Source organism: Euprymna scolopes, chromosome 13 (assembly GCF_053919585.1).
Source record: "Euprymna scolopes isolate OS-2025 chromosome 13, ASM5391958v1, whole genome shotgun sequence".
NCBI lineage: Eukaryota > Metazoa > Mollusca > Cephalopoda > Sepiida > Sepiolidae > Euprymna > Euprymna scolopes.
Genome location: NC_136494.1, coordinates 63,877,632 through 63,904,238, shown reverse-complemented (window position 1 = coordinate 63,904,238; position 26,607 = coordinate 63,877,632). Strand labels below are relative to the sequence as shown.

At 31.0% G+C, this 26,607-nt stretch overlaps 1 protein-coding gene across 3 annotated transcripts in view; it reads left to right on the top strand.

Moving 5' to 3' along the window:
* LOC145292050 (receptor-type tyrosine-protein phosphatase H-like) overlaps nucleotides 1–26,607 on the top strand; it is a 337,274-nt gene that overhangs the window by 73,353 nt on the left and 237,314 nt on the right. For all 3 annotated transcript variants that reach the window (XR_013869540.1, XM_080138077.1, XM_080138078.1), the window contains exon 2: nucleotides 17,170–18,004. Coding sequence is in view for 2 of the 3 variants with exons in the window: in XM_080138077.1 (XP_079994203.1) it covers nucleotides 17,170–18,004 (835 nt within the window). In the remaining variant the exon portion in view is untranslated. The remainder of the gene's footprint in view (nucleotides 1–17,169; nucleotides 18,005–26,607) is intronic.

Genomic DNA, 26,607 nt, shown 5'->3' with positions numbered 1-26,607 from the left:
TTCGTTAAGAATATTAACGTAACATTGAAGCATAAAGAAATATGCTAAGCTTTACTTGGCATTAGATATTCAATGCAGTTTTATGTCGCATTTGTTTCAAATATATCAACAAGAAGATTGATATTTTATATCAACTCATATTTAACGTATTCAGATTTGGTATTATTCTAACGATTCAGAATTATTAACCTATAATGAGAGTTATTAATTAGTCCTAATATTATATACATAAAAATACTTTATGGGATGCTTGTTCTTTTATGAAAATCGCTCCAGACAAATCATAAAGCTACTACATGTAATTAGCTGACAAGAACGAAAGATTAGTATCGCGAAGGCAGGAAATGCCTAATGACCTTAGTCTTGAAAAGAGCAAGGTTAAAAGTAGGGGGAAACATTTAGCAGAAAAAGAGTTCCACAAGCCTGCGATTCTTTGAAAGAAGCTACTGGAATATGAAGCTGTATTACAGTGAAGTATAGAAACAACGAATTGACGTAGACCATTAGAATAATGAGTCAAACGAGCTGAAAGGAAATAAGCAGGGAATAGATAAGAGAAGAAGATAAAGTGTAGCCAACTAAATTGCAAGTGCGTTTCTAAACCTTATTAAGAGATTCACCAAATATGACAACAATACTCCATACATAGTCTGATAGTAAATTTGTTAAGATAGAGAATAGCCCCAGGTGTAAGAACGTTTTAGAAAATATAGAAATCTTACTTAATAAGAAGCAGGAGGAGAAATGGATCTGATATATGTACTCCAAGAAAGATTTGATTAGAAAGAAATACCAAGAAGTTTCATGGTTGATTTTTTATCAAGAGCTGAGTCATCCATGAGGAAAAGGGGCACACTAGTGATTAAAGTACAATAGTTTAACAGGATTAAACGAAACGTTCCATTTTTTACACCAATCTACAACTAAACCCAACATATTTCAACTGGTCTGAGAGAGATTGCCGAGAAGCAAAATCAGAATTGAGAGTGGTGTTATCAGCATGGATATTAATTTTCTGAACAATATTAATTGTGAGAATAATTGATATAGAAAAAGAAACAGGGTGGGGGTTGACGAATAGCAGCATTGATAGGAAAAGAAAATGAAGATACACTATTCAGAGTCCACGCATACGTCGATCACAAAAGACGTACTAATGCCAAGAACTTCACCATTAATACTATAAACTCGAAGTTTATGTAGAAGGCCCGAATGTCACACTCTGTCAAACGCCTTTAGAATGTTGAGTGCAATGATCCTACCTTTTGCTGAATTATTCATAAACCAACAGATCAATTCAGTTATAACAGTTTAAAGATCAAAAGTTGAAAAAAAACATGAAAGCCATACTGAACATCATTAAAGAAGCCCAAATTTTCCAGATAATCAACGTGCTTGTCCTTGACTAATCTTAAAAAAAAACTTTGAAATAGCAAAAAGGAGACTAAAAGGACGATACTTACTTGAGTCAGACTGATCACTAGCATTTTTAAAGATAGGGATAATATGACTCTTTCCGATAAGAATGGAAACATAATTATGCTAAACAGAGATGGAATAATTTTGAAAGGATAGGAGAAAGTTCAGGAACACAATGTTTGAGAATAACAACAAGAATTGAATCCAGACCAGAAGCTTTAGACTGATCAAAATCAAAAAGAATCCTGACAGCCATATTTGAATTAGTAATTATAGAATCAACTCATGAAGAACAGCACCTGAATTATCATTAGACAAATTGTCAGCAAAAAGACGAACAAAGAAATCAGCTTTAACATTAGAAGATGAAATGAGCTGAAAATCATTAAATAGGGAAAAGATAGCAGGCTTGCCGCTGTCAACCACACTATTATAGATTCTCCAACCTTTTGAGATGAAATAGAGTCATGAATTCTTTTGAGAGTAGCTAGATTAGCCTCTCTTTAGCTGTAAGATTGTCTAGAAACCTCAAAATCATCCCAAGTAATCGGCAATGACAGAAGCACAGATAGATGAAGACCAGAGAGAAGAATGAGATGTGGATTGAAACTTACGATGAGGAATGAAGGTTTCAATTACAACAAGAAGCCAACCAGTAACCTTCATTGCAGCAGCATCCGTATACATACTAATGATATGATCCCATGGAACATTACATAGGAAGCTGTGAAGCTCATCCCAGTCAGTCCTTTAGTAGTTTAATATCTTCCTATGGAAGGGACGATCAGTTGAAAACTAGCTAAATAATTCAATAAGTTAAAAAAACATATTTTTAATTAATGAGCTTGTCTGCTTACCTAGGAAACCAGAGGACCCTGAAAAATATTCATACCATCCCCTAAAAATACAGAAACTTCTAGCATGATAATGTGCTTAATCTATAGACTAAATCTATCGATTTCTAATCCCAACAATAAATAATTCATTTTAATACTTATTTTTTATGATAAAAATGAGTTTCTCTTCTTTCCATTTTCCATCAATGAATTGGTACTTGAGTTTGGTATTATAAAAAAAAAAAAGAAATTCCTAGCATACCCAGTATGTCTTTAGGATTTCTGTCGGAATGTAAGATCAAACTAGATCAGTAAATTGTAATATAGAAATAAATCTCCATATTTTTTAAGCTATACTTTATTGTCATTGATTTTTTCTAGCTAATTTTATTATGTCTATTTCTAATGTTGTTTCTTTCTTTTTTAGCAATATCTAGATTGTTATTATTAGTAGTGATATGGGAAATTGAAATCTAATAATAGTGAATGTAAAAATAATAAATTGCCGTTTCCTACTTTACAGTAACTCCGTAAACAATTTGTTAGATGATAAACAAAAAATGACGGTAGATATATGTTTAGTTTAATTTAAAAAATCATTTAAATAATTCTGTTTCATGAAAATCGTTCCAGACAAGGCATGAAGCTACTTTATTCAAGAGCTAAAAAAATACTAATTCAAAGTCAAAAACTTGTCAACGATTAGTGTTAGATGGAATAGATTCGGACAAAAACAGCAAGTCTTGCCTCTTTGTCTAAAACATCGCTGATGGAATATTAGGATTAAGGAAAAAATAAGGGATGCCAGAGTTACCGCTACCGAAAGTAAACCAAAGACTCACTTTGTACTCTCCTTATAGCGGAGCTTAATCTGACAGTTTAGCTGTTAAGTATAAATCTCGGACGTACTTGGATGTATATTTTAATGTTTCTATCAATATTTTTTAGACAATATCTTCCATGCAGAGGCGTTAATACGATTAAGGTCATACGGTTCGCTATTCTATAGCTTTTGTGAAGTTCCTTGAAAATGAAACTTCATACTGTATAATTCGATTGCTTTGTCAGCTGGAGCGATTGGGAGTTTTAAAAATTTTAAAGTTTGATTAATTTTACTGATGACTAGATAAATGCATTAGTTTTTAATCTCTTTCTAATTATTTCACTATATTGATCATGTCATAGTTCAAAAGTAGTCAGAGCAGTAAAGATAGTTGCCATCTTTGTGTTTTTCTTTTATAAAATTTTATAAATGCATTATTACCAATAGTTGAGTCTATAATAGTATTATGACTCGTAGTCTTCAAGTTCAATGTTGTAAGATTCTTTGGTCCTTGTTCACTTCTTCACCGAGCCCATAATAGAAAATTTCCTCCTAATTTTTTTCAGGAATGAGTTCGCAACCCGCAATCAATTATTACAGATGTGTGTGTTGCTATTGCTATTTCTAAAGGGAGAAAATTATTTCTTTAGGAAACATATCGAGAACATGTCACCTGACTAAGATAAGAGATAATCTACATTTCCCAATGGGGACTGTTAGTTTTTATTGTTGTATCTGGAAACGATCGTTAGACTTCTGAAGAGATTCATAGTTAAAAAATCAGGATATGCATAAGTATTCGCGTTTATTTGTGTATGTATAAAATGGACGCTCATGTGATCCAAACTTCTGATTTTTTAAAATAAAAAAAAATTAATAAAGACCTTGCCATTTGAATTTAATAAAAAGTTGTTGATTCATCTCATTTATAGAACTCATTGTGCCTTTCTGTTCATTTGTCTGTCAATATTTTTCAAACTGTATCTTCTCCGAGATGAAAGCTTGCAAAACGACGCTAGGCGGCTCAAATGATTGCATTTTTGTGGGCCGTTTTTTATGGGTTTTAAAAGGTGAAAAAGAGGTTAAAATTGGAAGAAATCGGAACTTGGTAAGCATGAATCTACTGAAATTGCTCATATGCATGATCAAATCGTTTATTTTTAGGTTAAAAATAGATGCCGATGCTCAAATGTATAAACGTTTTTTTGGGGGGTATGGGGGCACCTAAGTCATATTTTTTTTAACTTTTGAAATTACGACTATACATTGAGTACAATATCATATGAAATAATGGACAGCTGATTGACTAGAGTCATATATACGAAATCTGGATAAATTAAAATATCATATTTAAGCGTATTTTACGACAGGACAATGAGACCTGCATCGATTTGTTTATACATATATATTTTAAAATCACTACTGTAAGTTGGGTACAATCTCAACTCGAAAGAATTTACATGACTGAAATAGGAATTAATTCCTGAATAATATAATTCGAAAACATATACATTTCCTGAATAATATCGTTCGAAAACATATATGTTTCCTTGAGGCAGAAACAAAAATAGAACTTCCACACCATTTGTTCTCAACTTAAAAGACTCAATACGTGACTCGAATAATCAATATTAATTCCTGCAAAAACTATCGTTTTATCACGGAACAGCTTATTTTCACAATTTTCTTTGAAAAACTTCTTAAACAAGATTTTTGTAAGTTTGTTGTACAAGCATCAACATAGATTTATTTTTAACTCCGGAAATGGTCGAAGCCGTTTACGACTTGAAAATCATACTTTTTGGAGGAAAAGGGGTCAACTATTTTTCAAAGAATTAAATATTTTAATAAATATAAAAATACAAAAAATATATTACAATATTTTGATTCCGTAAAAACATTATTAATAAACATAGTGTCAATACGGCATAATAATTCATTGCAATCATTTATAAAAGTCACTATGTTTGTCTGTCTGTTTTCATTTTTTGCTTCCAAATTTTGCTTTCGGTTTCGATTCTGGCTGATGACACACAAGTCACAATTTTAATTATTTTTTACTTTTGAAATCACGACTATATATTATATAAAATATTATATGAAAAATTAAGTCAAGAATTGATTCTATTATATTATATACGAAATCTGGATATATTGAAGTATCATATTTAAGCGAATAGCATTAAACTAACCGTGTCTTAAAGAGTGAGAAATGTGAAGTTTGGGAAAATGGACTAACCCCATACATCAGCCAACAGAGAACGCCACCTCAACAATGGCTGAGACTGATGGCTTTCAGGCTGAGAGAAAACCTCTAGCTATGACAGTTTATTGCAACAGAGAGTACGATAATGGAGATAAAGACATTAGTAAACTGTTATGAATGTCAGAAGCAAAGCGTCTGTCAGTGGAGTACTCATTCAATTTTAGTCCCTAATTACTTGTCTGCCGACGAATGTAAACTTAGACACAAATACTTTTTTTAATAATAGATATATTAAGCACTTCAAAAAGGGGTGGTAATTCTAAATGAAATAGAAATTTAAATTACATAATAAAGAAAAAAATCTCCTTCTCTAATGTAGAACAGAACAAATCTAACACTTTGATCCTAATCCGAATGTAAATCGATATTAGTCTTATTCAAGGGAAAATCGACCCCAACAGAAATTGTATTGAACAGTTTTCTGCGTCTGTACATTTTAATATTGGGTCACTATTTTTTTAGTATTACAGATAGGAAGCTTTTGAAGAGAAGTTTTGTCCATAAAAATTCTGTCTAACGCTAGGCACATGGAGGCGGAAAGGAAAGCCATTTTCGGTTGTGGTAAAAAGGCATATTCTTGTAGTGACTGTCTTATAAATATAAACCAAAGATTGGATCTCAATCGAGCATCTTTCATGGAAATAATGTCAGAGTAGAGATAGACTAGCAACGTCTTTTCAGCACGATTTTGTGCTTTATCACTACGGAAGGACGATGCTCCCTGCGGCACCTCCTCAGATGTGGCAGAAGTATTGCAGCTTAGGACGTAACTAACTGTAATCTATTCTTCTTCTTCTTCTTCTTCTTCTTTTTCTTCCGTCTGTCCTTTATTGCTCTGTTCCTCCTCTTTTTAGTTCTACTCCCCTCTTCCTACGTCTGTATTTAATCCTTCAAATCTGTCTCGCCGGCAAAAGTTATTTAACCTACACCAGTCGACTTCCGGCCTCTCTGGTCTCACAGGAAGGAACCACTTCATATGACACCAAATGGCCATTTCTACATCCCCTACTTCAGCCTTTATGACTAAAAAAAAATACATGTTCAAAAATATAACCAAGCCCAATGTGAAGAGAATAATAATCAGATTACATATAAATACACATAAATTATATATATATATATATATATATATATATATATATATATTAGACTACCCGTGACCCGTTGAGTCAGTATGTTACATTAGCTATGGAATTCATGTATGAGCGTGACACTTGTGACGTAAAGAAAATAGTTTTTCTTTTTTGACATAACAGAAACATTTCTATGAAAGTATATTAAAATGAAAAATCACGGGCGAATCACTCAAACATGAAAAAAATTCCTCCCTATTCGTGTAAAGGTTCCTATTTTTCCGAATAATCGCTCAAAAATCGAAAATTAAGCATGATTTTCCTACGAATCGAATGCCGACGAAAGTCATTTAGCAGCAAAAACATGAACCTACCGATGAGAAATATAAGAATGAAAAACCTATATTGGAATCCTTCAACCAAGTTATAGAAACTTAAACTCTAAAAAAAGAAAAAAATGAATAAAACCTGAAGCAAAAAAATTAAACCTTAATAAGTAAAATGAAATAATATTGAAACAGATTAGTAAATGTGTCAACAAAGTCATTGTCGTCACACAACTATTTTGTATCTAGAAATGTAAACAAAAAATAAAAAAGGAAAGAAGGAAGGAAAAGGGACGGATTAAGAGTAGTAGTAGTAGTAGTAGTAGTAGTAGTCTTGACGTTACTACAATTGCTCTTATGTTTGTCAACGGGTTAAAGTTGTTTATTTGTAAGAAAATAGCGATAGTATAGTTGTAATAAAGAATAGTTGCAAAACACCCCCACTCTTCCCATGTTAAATAATAATTTCGAAATAATAACGTTAATATTTCAGTGCGCAGATCAAAATCTGCAAAAGAAACGATTTTTGTTTATTTGTTTACGTTGTTATAGGTTAATGTTTATGCGCGCATGCGCAACCGGATTTCATAAACCAGAAAGTGGGTTACATAATTCGTTACAAGGTCATTTGAATTTTATAATTATATATATATATATATATATATATATATATATGAACATAAAGAAAACATACATATTAAAATAACTACGAACAATAATTTTATACTTATTGTTGCATGTTTATGCAATCATCAGTGTAGGAAGTGATAATTACTGCTGGTCGGGGGATTCTAAACCAGTCACAAAGTCACCCATGGCTTTATAAGGTCGAATTCAACGCCAAGGCCGCTGACAATAAGCACAGAAATTGAGAGAAATTAAATTCCTATAAAAGTCAACGGACATACATAGTAAATAATTAGAAATTACTCAATAATCGGAATATATATATATATTGTATATATATATTGTATATATATATTATATATACACATATTATATGCCTATATATATATATTGTATATTATATATACATATATAATATATTATATATACATATATATTACATATATATTTATATCTATACTAGAGGTTCTGCCCGGCTTTGCTGGTGCCCTATGTATTGTTCATAAGGGTATGTGCATATGTATATATTAAAAAGTGTGAATATGTAAAGTAATGCCTTTCTGTATAATAGTCTTCCTTAACTACCATAGAGAAAAGACAGATAGAAATTTTCACTTTTATATATATATGTATATATATATATATATATATATATATATATATATATATATATATATATATATATATAGAGAGAGAGAGAGAGAGAGAGAGAGAGAGAGATAGAGATAGAGAGAGATAGAGATAGAGATAGATAGATAGATAGATAGATAGATTGGAAACAAAAATATATACGTATACATAAATATATATGGAAACAATTTTGTGTTTACTATGAACTTTTTACGCAAATATTATGCAAGTATAATTCATGTAGAATATCTGCATAAATATAATTGCACTAGATGATTATCCCATTAGAAAATTGACGCAACTAACAGGGAATTAATTAAAATGAATGCTTAAAAGAATATGCAAATTAGCTAGATTTTTTGCTAGTTAATGCAATTCCACAACCCATATATAAGAAAAGTATATCTTATTTTTAATAAATAGAAAAGAGGGGGTTTAATATGAATATCAATGCACACAAAAGAAAAACGAATTTATAGCATAGATAGATATTTCTAATAGTAAAAATGTCTGTGTGTGTACATTTCCCTACCAAATAATTCTGTACATTCTCAGTCTACAGACTGGAGATTTGACAAAAGGAGTATTGAGATTTGGGAAAATCTTTTTTATCGGTTTTTAATTTGGCTGTCAAGGGGTGAAACCTCAACGATTTTAGCTTTGAAAGCTTTACCAAACTCCTCCGCCAATTTTGGGTCTACACACTTGAAATTTTAAATGTAGGAAACTTGGACATGGATCAAACTTTTTAATCTCATTTGAACCCCGAAAAAAACATGTTAAAGGATCAAAATTGGGGTCAAAATTAAAAAAAATTACCTCTGCAGTCTCTACCAAATTACTCAGCCAATCTTTGGTTAAAACATTTACAATTTCACATAAAGGGTATTCAGAGATAGGGTAAGCGTTTTAATCGGTTTTGGTCGAAAATTTGAGCTTCCAAGGGGCCAAAGTTCAAAAGATTTAACCTTTGTATATCTAGTAAACTACTCAGCTAATTTTTGGTCTAAACATTGAGAATTTATACATAATGGGTATTTAGACATGCGGCAAGCATTTAAATAAGTTTTGGGGCGAAAATTTGGCTGTGAAAAGCTCAAAGTTGAAAGAGCTGACCTTTGCAGATTCTGCCAAATATCTCCGTCAAATTTTGGTCTAAAGACTTGAAATTTTACACGTAACTTGGGCATGAATAAAACTTTGTATTTTGATTTGAGACCAAAATAATAAATGTAACGGGGTTAAAGTTGGAGTAAAAATTTTAGAAAAAATTGACCTCCCCGGTGTCTACGAAAGTACTCAGACAAATTTTGGTCTAAACATTTGAAATCTTACATAAAGTGTAATCACACGTAGGGCAAGTAATGAACAGTACATAGAGCACAAGCAAAGCTGGGCTGAACTGCGAGTATATATATATATATATATATATATATATATATATATATATATATATATATATATATATATATATATATATATTTAATTGTACAGAGGTTCAGAAAAAGATTGGTACCGTCGGTTTCAAACCCAATATAAAGGGGACCAGTTGATGGTAAAACGTAAATTATGTAAGGCTCTCGTCAGCCATGTTGTTTCTGTCGGAGGAAAAATTTTTCAGGTCCGAATTTATTTTTTATATAATGATGTTCATTTTTATTTAACTATAGCTTATTCTTATCTCTGTATATCTTATTTAATTCTAATATGAATTTTCTAATTTTTAAATTTTTTATTTAATGCATTTTAGTAAATATGTACTGTTCTGTTTGTGCGTGGTTTCCGGTCTGCCTTCTGTTAATTTTAGCTGGTGCAAGGGGGATAATTAATTTATTTTATTAATTTTCCTTCTTTCTTTGTTTTAGTTAAGGGGCTTGAAACCGAGGGTACAATTTTTTCTGAACTTCTGTACAATTAAATAAATAAATAGATAAATATTAAGCTCTTATATCGAAAAAAGTTTTTTCTTTGTAATCGAGCACTTTAAAACAGTAAACAAATATATATATATATATATATATATATATATATATATATATATATATATATATATATATATATATATATATATATATACTATCATGGGATTCCGGCGTTGTCCGGGTGTTTGGAGGTGTATGCTGAGCAAAAAAAGTCAATTATTGGTGTGTGTATATATATATATATATATATATATATATATATATATATATATATATATATATATATATACCAATACCCACGCATATACAAATACATACAGAACATACAGAAGCATATAGACATGCAAACACCAAATAAATAACCTGAAGCTAGTAAGAGAAAAATGAGTAAATAAGATGTATTAATAATGATAGTGTTCTAGATATATCTGTATGAATACATAAATAAGTAGGTGAATGGTAACATAATTTATTTATGGGTATTTACGAGTATTTTAGGCTATATTCCTAGCAAGTATGGAGGGGGTGAGTTCTAGATACTTATATAGTTAATAGTTTGGTAGGATGGTGCTCCCGGAAATGTATAATTATAGAGTTTGAGGAGAGGTCTAGGGTAATTTTATGTTGGTTGAATATTTCACTTATGGCCTTAGGTTGATGTATTTTAACTATATTATAAAATAAAATATATTATAGATTATTCCATGCCCGTACTAATATAGAGATATCGGTATAAGGTATATACATATGTATATAGAGGTAATATTCAACAAGTTGGGGAAATTGTATTGGTAATAGGTGTATAAATTAAACTCAGAATTGCAATGGACATAAATTACTAGGTAGTTGTATGGTAAAAAGTTAAATGGGGTTTAAATTAATAATATTCAGAAGTTTGGATTGTTTTATTTGATTTAGGGGGAGTAGGGTGAAAGTGGGGTAAGAGGGTTTAATTGTGTAGATGTTACAGTAATTAGTTTTATGTGGTAGATGGTAAAAACCTTGTCTGTGGAGTGTTTCAGAAAGGTGCAAAATTACTAAGAAGGTGGGATTTGTAATGACGACAGTTTATGGTGGTTTCGTGTTTACTAGTTTAGTTTTAAACATTATATTGAAGGGGGGGGGTAAACCAGATGACTTTTCTGTGTCTATTTTCTTTTTTAAAGTATTTGAGGAGTTCGGTTTAGTGTAATTAATGGTGGGATTTGGGTATCCACTTTTCCTAAGGGCATTTTAATAGAATAGTTTATGTTTGTTGAATATTTCAGATTTAGAAGAATTTGTGCTGAGTCTTTTTTCGACTGAATTGGGGATATGTTTAATGATATGTTTTGGGTGGTTTGATAGTGGGTGTATATATAGTGGATAGGTATTATCTTTAGCGTATGGTTCATATGAGTTATTCAAGAGGTTGAGAGTTATATCAAGAAAGTTTACAGTTTTTACATTAGACTTAATATCTACTTTTAGGCTTATTCTATTCATTTCCTTAGCTAATGTTTTTATTTTCTCACAGTTAGGTCCATTTGAATTTTAAACTTCGATAAGACTACTTTGTCAATTTTCAATCTACATACTCGAGATTTGACATAAGGGGTATTGGGAAAATATTTTTACTCAGATTTCGGTCAGAAATTTGGCTGTCAAGAGGTGAAAGTTTAACGATTTAACTTTTGAAAAATCTACCAAACTCCTCCACGAATTTTGGGTCTAAACACTTGAATTTTTTTATGTAGGTTACTTAGACATATACCTAACTTTTTAATTAAATTTAAGCCCAAAACAATAAATGTTAAGGGGGACAAAATTCTGGTCAAATGTTTAAAAAATTTGACCTCTGCAGTCTCTACCAAATTTCTCAGCCAATTTTGGGTCTAAACATTTCAAATTTTATATAAAGCTATTCAGACATGCAGCAAGCCTTTTAATCAGTTTTTTGGCGAAATTTTTCATGCTGAGAGGTTAATTTGTTTTCATTGCCATCTTGGCTTAATTTTAAAGTTTAAACCCTCCTTAATTCATATAGCAAGAATTGGTGACTGCAATCTACCTGAATCATGGAAAAGAATAACTTATATTATGATAATTCGCGCCAGCCATTAAAGTAAGAGATTATGGTAGCTGCTCAATGCTCCCTAAACAATGTAAAAACAATCCAGCATGAACTAGAGAATTACCATGGAAACTACAAGGCTATGACTAAATGAAAGCAAAATAACAATAGATCTGATTGCTCTCGTGCAGTAGAATTTCTAGAAAATTTGCAGAAAAAGTGTTGGAGACATCAAAATTTGGGATTTGTCTTTGTGAATTGAATGTTTCATCCCCTACATGAAACTTACACTAAATGAAAACCTATATTATTACTCATACAAGCATCGGAGAGGTCAACTTTTCACAGAAAAGTCCCGTGAACATCGTCTGATAACGGCAAGAAACTTCTGAGCAAAGTGAAATACCCTGCAGCACTGCAAACCATCTGGTTCTTTTCTGATGAATAAAAAACTTTTGCCAAGATCAAAAGCACAACATGCAGAATAACAGACTCTCATACAGTCATGCAAATTAAATTTCCAAGGTTTTTTGGAAGCGTGTCGTCAGTGGGTGATGTAATGCCTCCATATTTTTTAAACAGAGTCTCAGGTTGTATTTAGATACTTACATGAAGTTGCTAACCACTGTATCTAAGCCATGCATAGCAAGAGTAACTAATAATAGACCGTATGTATGACAGAAAGATTCAGCACCCTGTCACACTTTAGGGAAAAGTAAAAAATGGTTGCCAGCCAAATCTTTTGAGGACACAAATCGCAATGTTTGGCCTCCAAAATACCCTGATCCTTACCCGATGAATTATCATGTATGGGGTGCTGTCGAGAAAGATACCAATCGCCATAACAGAACTATAAGAGACCAGTGACTCTAGAATCAGAATATACTTTACAACAATGTCTTCAACTTTTTATACATAGCATCTAAAAAGCAAGCTGGAATGTATAAATTCTTTTTAAATAAACACAAAACATCATTCTATCGGACAGAATTAAAATGAGAGAATTAAAGTGGTTTTTGAGGGTCTTGCAAGAGAAAGTGTAAAATCGATTTGATCCAGATTCCAAGCTGCAATACACGCTAATTTCGATTATTTTAAGTAAATATCTTCGATAATAATCTAATTTCCTTGCCTATTAATTTTCTTTGAAATCAATTAAATTTCATAGATACCAAACTTCTTTTCTTTTTCCTGATAAAACCGTCAAGTTTAATCTTAATCTCTTAATATGATATGAATTATATTAAGTAGATTCAATGCGTTAGCTATTAAAAAAATCTTATATGAATACTGCATTTCCATGTCACTTTTTACAGATTTTTCACATTTAATGTGGTTTTGTTAAATATTTAGGCTAATTATTATTATGGTAATTTTTCATTTGCCAAAACATGATGTTTGATTACTAAGGCATTTTCACTTGTTAGAATCCTCCATTTCTTGGTTGGCTTCTAGAAATATAGCATACAAGATCTCAAGATCTTTTTTCTAATTTCCAACAAACTTTATACTATATATTAAGTATAAGCATGTACTTAGTTATATATACTTGGATTGTAAGAGAAGAGAATAAAGGTATGCCAAGTTAATGGGGTGCGACCATGTATATTATAGGTGTCTGTCGGCAAATACTTGTATGGATGTATGTTGAGGTCAATAGGGAAATGTTTATGAGCTAAGAATTTGTTTAAAAAGTCAGATAAAGTCATATCATATACCAACATATGACATTAGATTAATAAAGAATTTTCAATTGTTTAAAGCCTTCATATATACACTGCGATGATTGGCTTTTGGGCCTATAGCACACAAGACGACACATTTTCTAATTTCCAACAAACTTCATGCAGTCATAATTTGAAGTCTACCTGAGCTATGAAAACAACTTCGCTATTCATTTTATATGATGTTAAAAGATTTATGTGCTTAAATTTTGCAATAACGAAAAGAAAATTTTGGTTTAGGATACTTATTACTAACCAATATTTTACCAAAACTGTTCTCTTTAATTGTTATTTAATTGTAACTTTCCGCATGCACACTCTCAATTGTGGAATCGAAATGTGTAACTGTCGGGTCTCTTATAAGTTTCCTTTTTTTTACTGTAATTTTCTATTGTTATCTAGCATTCTACAATAGTTCTTTTAATTGTTTTTATTTAATTGCCACCCCACAAAGGCAGACTTCGATACCCGGTTGATTTTTAATGTGAGCAAAATCTAGTTCCTCAAAAAGGAATATTACAAAAATAGAAATTTCATCAGTCTTGAAGAACATGCTTACTGCCCGAGTACACAATAGACTAAGTAAAGCATCAGAACAGGTACTACACTTTGTTCCTAGCAAAAAGATCAACGCACACTCGCATGTGTGACATCTAAGTGTTTTTTTTTTATTTCACTCTCTGTCCTTTACATGTATAATGTTGATATGCGCATGTGAACTAATTAAGAAGAAAACAAAGTAAAAAATATTTGAGAATAGTGTTGTATGCATTAGTTAGATTCTTCAGACTACTGTTCTTATCTTGAGTGTCATTTTCACAACGTTTAGGTTGATGTAACCTCTGACCTTCTTCAGGTGTATCTTGTCGAACTCAGGAATGTTTCTTTCAAACTCAGGAATTTGGACGGAATTTCAAACGGAACCCTTTACTTACTTCACAGGGATAACATGCTATTGTTCCATCGGCCATGATTGGATAGAGTTCCTAAGTAATTTGCACTAGTATTTTTGGTCGTTAAATATTAAACCTTCAGGAGAATATCACTTTTACCATTGATTTTTCCAAGTACACTAACTACTGCACTATGGGGTCTTGTGCTGTGAAAATGGCACTGAAGATGCAAACAGCAGTCTGAAGAATCCAAATAATACAAATAGCCAATACTCATCTAAAAAATCCAGAAACATAAGGATGTTGTAATTTGCCTAACGCATTGTGCATAGTGTGTAATATGTTGAATACTGAAGGTAGCGATAATGCAGTTTGCTAGAAAATACCGTTGGATATGAAGCAAGGAAAACATAATAAATGGCAATATTAGGGAATTCCATAATTTTCAATTAAATATTTACCAAGTTAATGCGTCGAATCAGGACGGTATGGATGGAGTCATGTTCTTTAATAATGTTTAGAGATTTTATAATTTCCTGACTTGGAGGTAAAAACGCTCTGATGGCGTGATTATTTGTTTTTCCTTCTGAAAAGGAGGTTGATTTTAAATATTTAAAGAACATGTCCACATCTGTATTATCCTCATTCGACACATTACGTTGTTATTGAATGTTGCTGTTTTGTTCTTTTGCCTTTCTCTTGCAAGTTATTTATTTGTTGATGTGTTATCTGTTATAAGGCATACTTAACATCTAAGGCTCTCAGTAACAGCATAATGGATACTCGTTATTCAAGACTTGGCTCGGAAATAGAGCGGGGGAAAATGTTACTTTGAAAGTAAATTTCTCAAAGCTGTCCAACACATACTAGCATGTAAAACTAATGTCATATTGATTATTATTATTATTATTATTATTATTATTATTATTATTATTATTATTATTATTATTATTATTATTATTCACAACAACAACAACATTTTACATTGTAAATTTAATAAGTAAAAACCATTGAAAATACTTAAATACTTATGGGTGGAGCACTCCGTTAGAGGAAATGAGAGTTTCTCAGCATGGAAACAATAATCTTCTGTAAAAGAATTATTTTTGTTTATCATTATTGTCAAATAACATGTAAATAAATGAATTGTTTCATTTACATATGATATACTTTATCCCACTTCAGCAGAAGGTTTTTTTAGCACAGTAAGTATCCCTCTCTCCCGGACGCTAATCACTACGGTCCGTGTTTGGAATCACACTACGTCTAGCAATTAATCACAGATGATGAAACGCGTGTCTGTAGCTAAATACATTATAAATAGCGATAATAGATATAGTTTCTAATTAATTACCGAAATATTTCTAGACAATGCCTTTGCTTAAAACGTTCTCTTTAATTATTCAATAAGAATTTCGATTTCCACATGTGCACTGTCTGTTATCAACTCGAGATCCGTGTTTGTCAGTTCTCTTATAGACATTTTTTCTTTCTATTCACTGTATTTGTAAGTTTTAAATGTAATGTGAACTAATTGCTTGGAAGAAAAACACCATGTTTCAGATTCGTATTATTTGGATACTTCAGACTTCTGCACTCATCTTGGTGTGATTTTCCAACGTTTCGATCAATGCAACTTCAGGTGTATCTTGTCGAACTCATGAATATTTCTGTCGAACTCGGAAATTTGGACGGAATTTCGAACAGAACCCTTTATTCACTTCACGGAGGTAGCATGCTCTTGTTCCGTCAGTCATAACTGTATAGAGGCCTGCATAATTCGCAATTGTATTTTTCGATCGCCCACACTGAGGATTGAACCTTAAACATTCAGATAAATATCACTTTTACAATTGATTTTTCCAATTACTCTAACCATTGTGTCACGGGTCCTTGCAGAATCAAAATAATACGGATAATACTTCCTCATTTCAAAAATTCAGAAACGTCATCTTTCAGATTGATTTTTTTTTATGTCTAGCCATACTGATGACTCATAAATGATGAAACACATGTCCGTAGCTAACTCTTATAAATGGCTATAATAGGTATACTTTCTAATTAATAACTAGAATATTTCTGACCAATCCATTGCTTAAAATCTTCTCTTTAATTATTTAGTAACAATTTAGATTTTCACCTGTGCACTATCTGTTGTCAACTTGAAATCCGTGGTTGTCAGTTCTTTTACTGACACCACTTTTTTTTATTCTTTTCATTTGTAATTTTGATTTGTGCATGTGAACTGATTGCTTGGAAGAAAAGAAAAGACATATTTTAGATTAAATTGCTTTTGTTATTCCTTTGCAAGTTATTTATTTATTAATGTCGTATCTGTTAACAGGCATTATTAACATCTAATAGTCCCAGTAACATCAGAATGGATACCCGTCATTCAAAACTTGAATATCTTATACATTTCAATTTTCCGGTAGAGAGGGCGAAGTTGAATTTAAGACAACGGGTATTTTAATGTATGCAAAGTTAAAGATGTTTTTTAGGATATTAAAATGAATCCAAATTTTAACAATCTGTTTCAAAATTTCTTTCACGATAAACTTTATTTATTCATTTCAGAAATTTGATGCCATCTCATCCTCCGATGATCAGCTGATGCTTATTGAAGCTTCCACTCAACCGCTTTCCGGGCGTGCTGTTAGTCATTCTGTTGGAGACAATGATATTGATACGAGCGGCGACAGTATGCCCACGATGAAACAAGGGCAAGATACGGATTTATCGGCTATATTATCAACGAAACCACAGAGCAATGACTTTAACTCTTTGTACATAGCATCTAAAAAACAAGATGGAATATATAAACCCTCTTCAAGTAAACAAACAAGACATCATTCTATCCCCACGGTTAATTCGTCAACAAAATCCCAAACGAACAGAACAAATATGATAGCATCCATACTACAACGAACAGAAAACATTCACCTAGCTACTCATCTATCAACAAGGGTACCGTCTCACAAAGGTAATATTCATAAAGTTTCTTCCGATTTGCCCTTCAAACTACAAAATCACGTTCACGATGCTGACCCATCAGTAACAAAGATGACGAGTCAGTTAGCCAGTGTTGATTCAGAGCGGTTGACACAGAAATCAACTAAACGGCATGCCCCAAATGGCGATGTGGACCCATCTACCCAAGTCTCAACGAAACAACTCACGTTGAATGACGACCCTTCTTCTTCTTCAGAATCCACCGAAGAAAAAAAGTTCAGTGAACCAAAAGCAAAAGGCGAGACAGATCCGGTGACCATGTTGTCTACGAAGATAAAAGTCGACCTGCTGAATGACTTCACCGTTAAGCCGAACACCGAATTTATATTTGACCTCCACACAACAAAGTCGGCAACAGGGCAAAAAACGCAGGAAAATAGGCCTATTTCCGATAGCAAAGGTAAGATGCATATAGCATATATTATTAATTAATTAATTATATATATATAATTAATTAATTATATATAATTATATATATATGTATATATATATGTATATATATATATAATAACAAGTTTGATATTGAAAATATTCAAATTTTCAAAAACCTTTATAAACCTGTAAGGAAGATATAAGGATTTTAAATATTTGACAAGGAGTACAAATAAAACAAGAAAAACCCTTATACCATGGAGTTTCGAAGAGAGCAAATCTTCTTATGAGAGGGAAGAGGTTTTAAAATTATACAATGAATTTTGAGGATAATACATTACGGGAAACAAGCAATATAACATTTTTCATATTTGCATAAAAAAGGCATTCAACAGTTTTTAGACAGTTTACAGGGTTTCAAAGAGATTGGGAAAGCAATAAATGGGAAAAGGGATGTGATACGATATAATATGCTGTGATAAAATTCCAATGTTCAATCCAATGGCGACCCATAAGGAAAGAGAAATATAAATGTCCAGGGTAAATTTCCAGGTTAAAATGGAGCTTCAAGAAAATACAACTTTTTTTTTTTTAAATAACGGATCAAGAAAATTGGGTAAAAACTGCAGGTTTAAAATGAGAAGATTAAAAATCGACAGGGGAAGGGAGAGAGATAGAGATAGTTGAGGGGGGGGCGAGAAAGAATGAGGGGGAAAGGTGCAGGTAGAAAGTTATCTTTCTAAATCTATTTTTAGAACAAATAAACATAGGTCAGAAAGGGTCAATATATATGCATATCCATAGCAACATGGGTAATGCATAATATATCTAAAAAATGTATAATATATCTGAGCAATACATATAGAATGATGTATATATATATATATATATATATATATATATATATATATATATATATATATATATATCACCAAACAGTTAATAAAACATGTTAAAAACACTTGGAAAAAGAGTTAAAAACATATTTAATCTGAAAAGGAAACACTTGATAAGTGGATAGTCCTTAATTCGCGGAGTTTCGAAGAAATACTTTCCTTCTAATCAGAGGGTAGGAATTAGTAAAATGCAGGATCAGATTTTGCATAGGCTCTAAGTCATGTCGCCTCTACACAACCGAAGCCATAACTATAATTACTTCCCCTCAAAATAACAATATAATAAATTCTAAAAACGAACTGATCTCTTTCTGTAAACATAAGTCCAGGTTTGATTATGGTAATTTTGAAATTACATAGTTATTACTTCAACCTTTCAGATAGATATATAATTCTTGTTTAACTTTATCATTTTTTTCTACATACTTTCTTAATACTTTATAACTTAATAATCCTTTATATTTCTTCTTTGTTTAACCGGTTTTTTATCTGCAATTTCCGTCTTAGTCTTTAAATATTCTTATCTACCCACACATCTATATCCTGCATGTATATTTACTTATATTTTACTTTTATTATTATATTTTATTATTATTATTATATTTTTATTATTATATTTTATTTTTATGCATTTATTACATACTTACTTGCTTTATCCTGAATTTGCAGATACCGGTCATCCTCTCCCCTTAAAATTTTTTTATTTTTTATTTTTATATTTTATTATTTATGTATTATTTATTATTTATTTTTATTTGTTTATCAATATATTTATTTATTTATTCCATTTAGTGTCTGTTAACAACTCTTGCTGACATTTTCTTAAGTAATAACCTGTACATTTCAGTTGACCTATTTTTTGCCCTATATTTTTTCGCGCCTTTTAACATCTTTTTACCTGGGTCATTTTGACATTTGCTTTTCTATGTTATATTTAATTCTATCACCATTTAATTCCCCCCTTCTTCTTCCCTGATCTTTCTTATTATGTCGGCAGTTGTGTGAAAAGCATATCTTATTTTTCTTTTATCAATATTATTGGAATTTTCCACTTTTCTTTTCTTTGTACATATTTGTTGATTATTCCATGGATTTCGGCCTTTTGGATTATTTTGGACCATCTTCCAATTACGTGATTTCCTTGGATTTTACTTGTGCAAATGGAAACTCAATTAACTTTCTTGGAGTTATATTCTTGGATTTTACCGTCATTGGATTATTTAACTTTCACCAGACTATCCATTCACGTGTAATCACCTTTTTCTTCAACATATTCCCTCTGCTTCACTTTTTTTTGTTTTTTTTGTCATCAAGTAAGACTTACTTGTTGTTACATCAAATACTTTTGTATGCAAAATCCGATCCCGCATTTTGCTACTTCCTACCTTCTGATGAGAAGGAAAGTATTTCTTCGAAACTCCGCGAATTAAGGACTATCCACTTATCAAGTGTTTCCTTTTCAGATTAAATATGTTTTAAACTCTTTTTCAAAGTGTTTTTAACATGTTTTATTACTGTTTGCTCTTATTATAAGCTCTATCTCCCATTTGGTTTTATCGAACTTTTACATCTGGTTGAGATTACTTTATAAATATTAATTCTTTAATATTTATAATATACCATCTTGGATCATTTTTGTAAATTCAATTGTAATTTTTATTATATATATATATATATATATATATATATATATATATATATATATATTTATATATATATATATATATATATATAAATATAATTAATTAATTATTTGAAGGTAAACGGCTACATATGGTTGCTACAAATAGTCATCTGTTTCAGTCAATGAGACTTCCTGAGGCGACCCGGAACCCATAGACGCCACAAAGAAAATGGAAAAAATGAAAGAAACCTTTTTTTCATGCTCGCATTTTCTATTGTAATTACTAATAATTCTAGAGATGATAGGAGTAAATAAGAATGTAAATATATCAAAATAATACTAATTACAAAGAAGGCGTGATAATAGTAAAACGGATTCAACCAAACATTATATAAAACAGTAGTTTGTAAATAATAACTTGTGGAGAAAGAGACGGATGATGCAGGTAGAAAGTAATTTTTAAATGACATTAATTGATTAGTCTAATTTATCTGAAGGTTATTTTTGTTCATGTTCGGAGGTGGTGTTTGATCAACACTGCTGTGGAGCCATGATTTAGTATATTGTCTCGTTTTTAATCCCTGAAACCGTGTTGCATCGTAAACAACTGATGATCCCTTTAAGAACATTGGTACTATTTGTTGTTCACAAAAGTAAAACTATTCAGCGATACAGGAAATTAAGTGACTTACTGACAAAAATTTTTTTCCAATGAACGACATTTTTAAAATTTTTTTAAAGGATCTTTCAAGCCTATATATATATATATATATATATATATATATATATATATATATATATATATATATATATATATATATATATATATATATAATTTAATTAAAGAATAATAATAATAATTCTTTTATACCTATAGACACTAGTGTTTCATGCTTGCGCTATCATCAGTGTATGCTGACAATTCCTGCTGGTTGGAAGATTTGAACCAAGCAAAGAAGCCACCTTCGACTCTATTTACTAAACTTATATGTCCGGGCCACCAACCAATTGCCACGAGAATGAAAAGAAATTAAGAACTAAAAAACGCTTAATTCAAGTATGGAAATAAGTCAAGCAATAGTGTTTAAACGGTACGAAGCCGTGAACGTTACATAAATGCTAGTTGACTGCCTCTTAGTTTATGCTTCCCAGATAAACAGTCTCTAAGTTTATACTTCCCTATATATATATATATATATATATATATATATATATATATATATATATATATATATATATATAATACCATTGAAATAAAATGTTCCTATTTTTTAATTCAAATGGAAATAATAATAACACAAAGTTCTCTAAGATAGCTCGATAGTGAAATACTAGAGCTATAAATATTTTTATAATATACGGCTTCACTAAGAACAGATAAAATTGTGAATGCATCAGACTCTCAGTGCAAGGGGATTTCTATCAGGCGAGTTAACTCTTGTTATTTTTATTTTTTTATTTATTTTGTTGCATATTTTGCAGTTACTCGTACCTCTCCTGGTATAAAATTATAATAGCACAATATATACAGTGAACTATATATAAAAATAATAATAACACAACATATACAGTGAACGATATATAAAATAATAATAACAAAACATATACAGTGAACTATATATCAAAATAATAATAAAACAACATATACAGTTAACTATATATAAAAATAATAATAACAAAAATATACAGTGAAATATATATAAAATAATAATAACACAACATATACAGTGAACTATATATCAAAATAATAATAAAATAACATATACAGTGAACTATATATTAAAATAATAATAAAACAACATTTTCAGTGAACTATATATCAAAATGATAATAAAACAGCATATACAGTGAACTGTATATAAAAATAAACCCAGCATGTACAGTGAACTATATATAAAAATAATAATAACACAACATATACAGTGAACTATATATCAAAAACCTAATAAAACAACATATGCAGTGAACTATATATTAAAATAATAATAACAAAGGATATACAGTGAAATATATATAAAAATAATAATAACAAAAAATATACAGTGAAATATATATAAAAATAATAATAACACAACATATACAGTGAACTATATATCAAAATAATAATAAAACAACATTTTCAGTGAACTATATATCAAAATGATAATAAAACAACATTTTCAGTGAACTATATATCAAAATAATAATAAAACAACATTTTCAGTGAACTATATATCAAAATAATAATAAAACAACATTTTCAGTGAACTATATATCAAAATAATAATAAAACAACATTTTCAGTGAACTATATATCAAAATGATAATAAAACAACATTTTCAGTGAACTATATATCAAAATAATAATAAAACAACATTTTCAGTGAACTATATATCAAAATGATAATAAAACAACATTTTCAGTGAACTATATATCAAAATGTTAATAAAACAACATTTTCAGTGAACTATATATCAAAATGATAATAAAACAGCATATACAGTGAACTGTATATAAAAATAAACACAGCATGTACAGTGAACTATATATAAAAATAATAATAACACAACATATACAGTGAACTATATATCAAAATAATAATAAAACAGCATATACAGTGAACTGTATATAAAAATAAACACAGCATGTACAGTGAACTATATATCAAAATAATAATAAAACAGCATATACAGTGAACTATATATAAAAATAATAATAAACAACATGTTCCATTTCAGATCAGGAATGAAGGTCAGTCCCAAAAGCTTGTCAAGACATGGAGCTTCCCCAAGACGAGATTCATTCATTTCAATTCGCGTGCGATGTGGGTCAGAACGATTATGATAAAAGGAGAAAAGTTTGGTTTTTAATACATTAAATTAACCAACCACCCTTTTCCCCGTAACACCACGTGCTCAAGATCAGAAGAAAGAGAGCATCAGAGAAATCTTGGCCATGCTGGCTTGTGGAAGATTGTGATGTCATCTGCATAAATGTCTACAAATTATCTAAGAATGTGATTTTGGAAATCATTAGTAAAGAGCAGGGATAGAACCATGAAGGACGCCAGCGTTAATATGATGAGTTTCTGATTTCTGCTCATCAATGACTACTCTTAGAAGCTTATTAGAGAGAAAAGATTTAAAAAATTGACAGGGTATTTCCAGCTATTCTATAACTGCCGATCTTGTAAAGTAAACATTTATGCTATATTCTATCAAAAACCTTTGATATGTCAAGAGCTATTGCTCTAGAAATTAAGCTCCTGTCAAGAAGAGATTCATTAATCCTGTGTAATATAATAGTACATCAGTTGCAGATCTTGCAGAATGGAAACCATATTTCATGTCATTAAGCAGGTTATTTTTGCTAAGGTGGTTGAATACTCATCTATTTATCACAGATTCCAGCAACTTAATCATGACGCACAGGTAACTGATAGGTCTATACTGAGAGGGAGATGATCGACTTCCAGAAGTTTTCCAAGGTGTTGGGAAGCATTCCTCGTTATGGTTACATTTAAACAGCTTTGTAAGTATGGGAGGTAGTTCTAGTTGATTTTTTTTTTTTTTAGCAATATGAGTGGAATGTCGTCGGCGCCAGTAGTTTTACTGGAATCAATGTTTTTTATAAGCTTGGCAAATAACGTACATATATTTTATGTCGCACAGTGTGCTTTCAGTCACAGAAGAGAACTTTAGGCGGCTCTGCTCCCAAGGAGTAAAATTTGCTAATAAAGAAGTTACCTCATTTACATATTACATTAAGGAAAATCTATTTTAACATTTAGCTACATGTTATTAATAGTAATTTGTAATAGAATTGTTTTAATAGTTTCATTTGGATATACTATTTAAAGTTCATTTATTTAATTTATTTTAAATGTAATTTATATCAAATTAATTTATTTGCAATTACTATTAGTTGACATATGTTGCATTTAAAAACAGGGGTAAGTTTATTTATTTAAGCCAAGAGAGTTCTTTACCATTTAAGCCATGGAAGTTATTTGCCGCTTAAGTTTCATAGACGAAGATGGATGTATTTATGCTTCCATAAATTCGACATGTGATCCACTTACTGAAAAATCATAACAAGTTAAGACATTTGGTGTATCTTAAACAGTATGTTACTAAGCCCTTCGCCTTCCAATATGTTTCAACCTGGTATATACAGTTAGTGTGTGTATATATATATATATATATATATATATATATATATGTATATATAATTGTTTTCTAAAATAATTATTAAATACCTACAGACACTAGTGTTTCGTTCTTCCGAGAATCATCAGTGCAGGGTGTTACGATTAATACCGGTTGGGAGATTAGAACCAAGCATCGAAGTCATCTCTGACTCCGTTAACAAGGACCAACGTTTTAACATATATCAGAGTGATCTAATCATTATATGATATATATATATATGTATATGTATGTATGTATATATATATATATATATATATATATATATATATATATATATATTACTTGGGGGTTACCGTGTCAAGGCAAGGAGGCCACTCTAGGATAAGCGTTAATAAGTGTTAGATAATTACTGAAATAACTCTATGATGATCAGTAAAGGTGGAAGTAGAATTTAGTTATTTAAGAGGGTGGATCAACAAGAACTTATTAAAATTGGACTTGAAAACGATCTTGTTATAGTCAGTCGGGAAACACTCCCAAAATATCTTGTTCAACGGACGGACATTTCTAGGAAAGAAACTCTGGTTATAGAATTTTCATTTAGTTTTAGGCAAAGCGGAGTGGGGGAAATTGTTGACGGTTTTTGTAGCTAGACAAGTGTTTGTAACAAACGTTTGACGCGGGGGGGAGGTATGAATAAGAGCTCATTCGAGCACCTACGATAAAGGTAACAATAATGAAAAGATAGACTTGCAACGCCTCTTTCTCTTTTGTGAAAAAGAAGAAATAGGGAGGCAAACAGGTCATCGCTTTCTAGACTTCGAAGACTGTTTTGTACCATGAAAGGCAGGAAATGGTACTCTTAGGAACTCCTCCCCAGATGTGGTAACAGTACTCTATCTTGGGACGTATTTGATTTTTGTACAGGTAGAGGATATATATATATATATATATATATATATATATATATATATATATATATATATATATAGTAATTCACATATAAACATATTCGTTGTATTACACTTCTACAGTGTGACTAAATGGGGAAGTTCCTTAACTTGTGATTGAAACTCAACCGTTTTCTCAATAATTAGAATTATTATCCATTAGGTCATTAGTAAAAGCTAAAAAGAAAGAGGAACCGTAATGCCTATATATGTGTTATGCACATTTGACCCGCCTAGAATGCGTTATTCCTTTTATTTATCGATTTTGATTGTTCATAGAATTAATCTGGCCTTTATTTATTTACTAGCGGGGGTACCTGGCGTTGCTCGGGTGTGTTGCGGTGGTTTAGTAAGGGTGGGAATAAAAATACAGCCTGGTGGGAGGAGGGAACAACAGGGTGGGGAGAGATGTTAAAAAAAAATGTGGTTGCAGGCTGGAACCCATAATGAGAAGGAGGAATAGACGGTGAGGTTTAAAAAAAAGTGGTAGTAGGCAGGCAGGCTCGAACCTGTAACACGTAGGAGGGAAAGAGGCGAAAAAAAAAACGTAACGCATTAGCCGATGTTGTCATCGCGCAAGCAGAAGTTGTGTGTGTCGAATTTAATCGAACGTATGATGATTTAAATGCTTTGCCACTTTTTCAAAGTTTTGCTTCATACAAGAAAGCCAAACAAACACCCGAGACGACGCCACGGTGGGAATTTTGTTTAACTCGATCACAAAAAGGAAAGACAGGATGCCTATTTGCGAATGCGAGATATTATGATCTGCAGAGTATGCGGAATTTAACCGATGCAAAACGCCTTTGGTGGAGATACACTAACGCTTGCGACCAGTTTGCCTTTTGTATATTACACTAGTGGGGTTACCCAGTGTTGTCCGGGTTGTTTGGAGGTGTAAAAGAACACAAAGAAAAGTTTTAGTAGGCAGGCAGGTTCGAACCCGTGACGTGAAGGCGGAAACCTGAGATCTTACTGCTGTGCTATGACGACAAAGGAAGTGAAAAGCGTTTAAATTTTGTGATGCCTA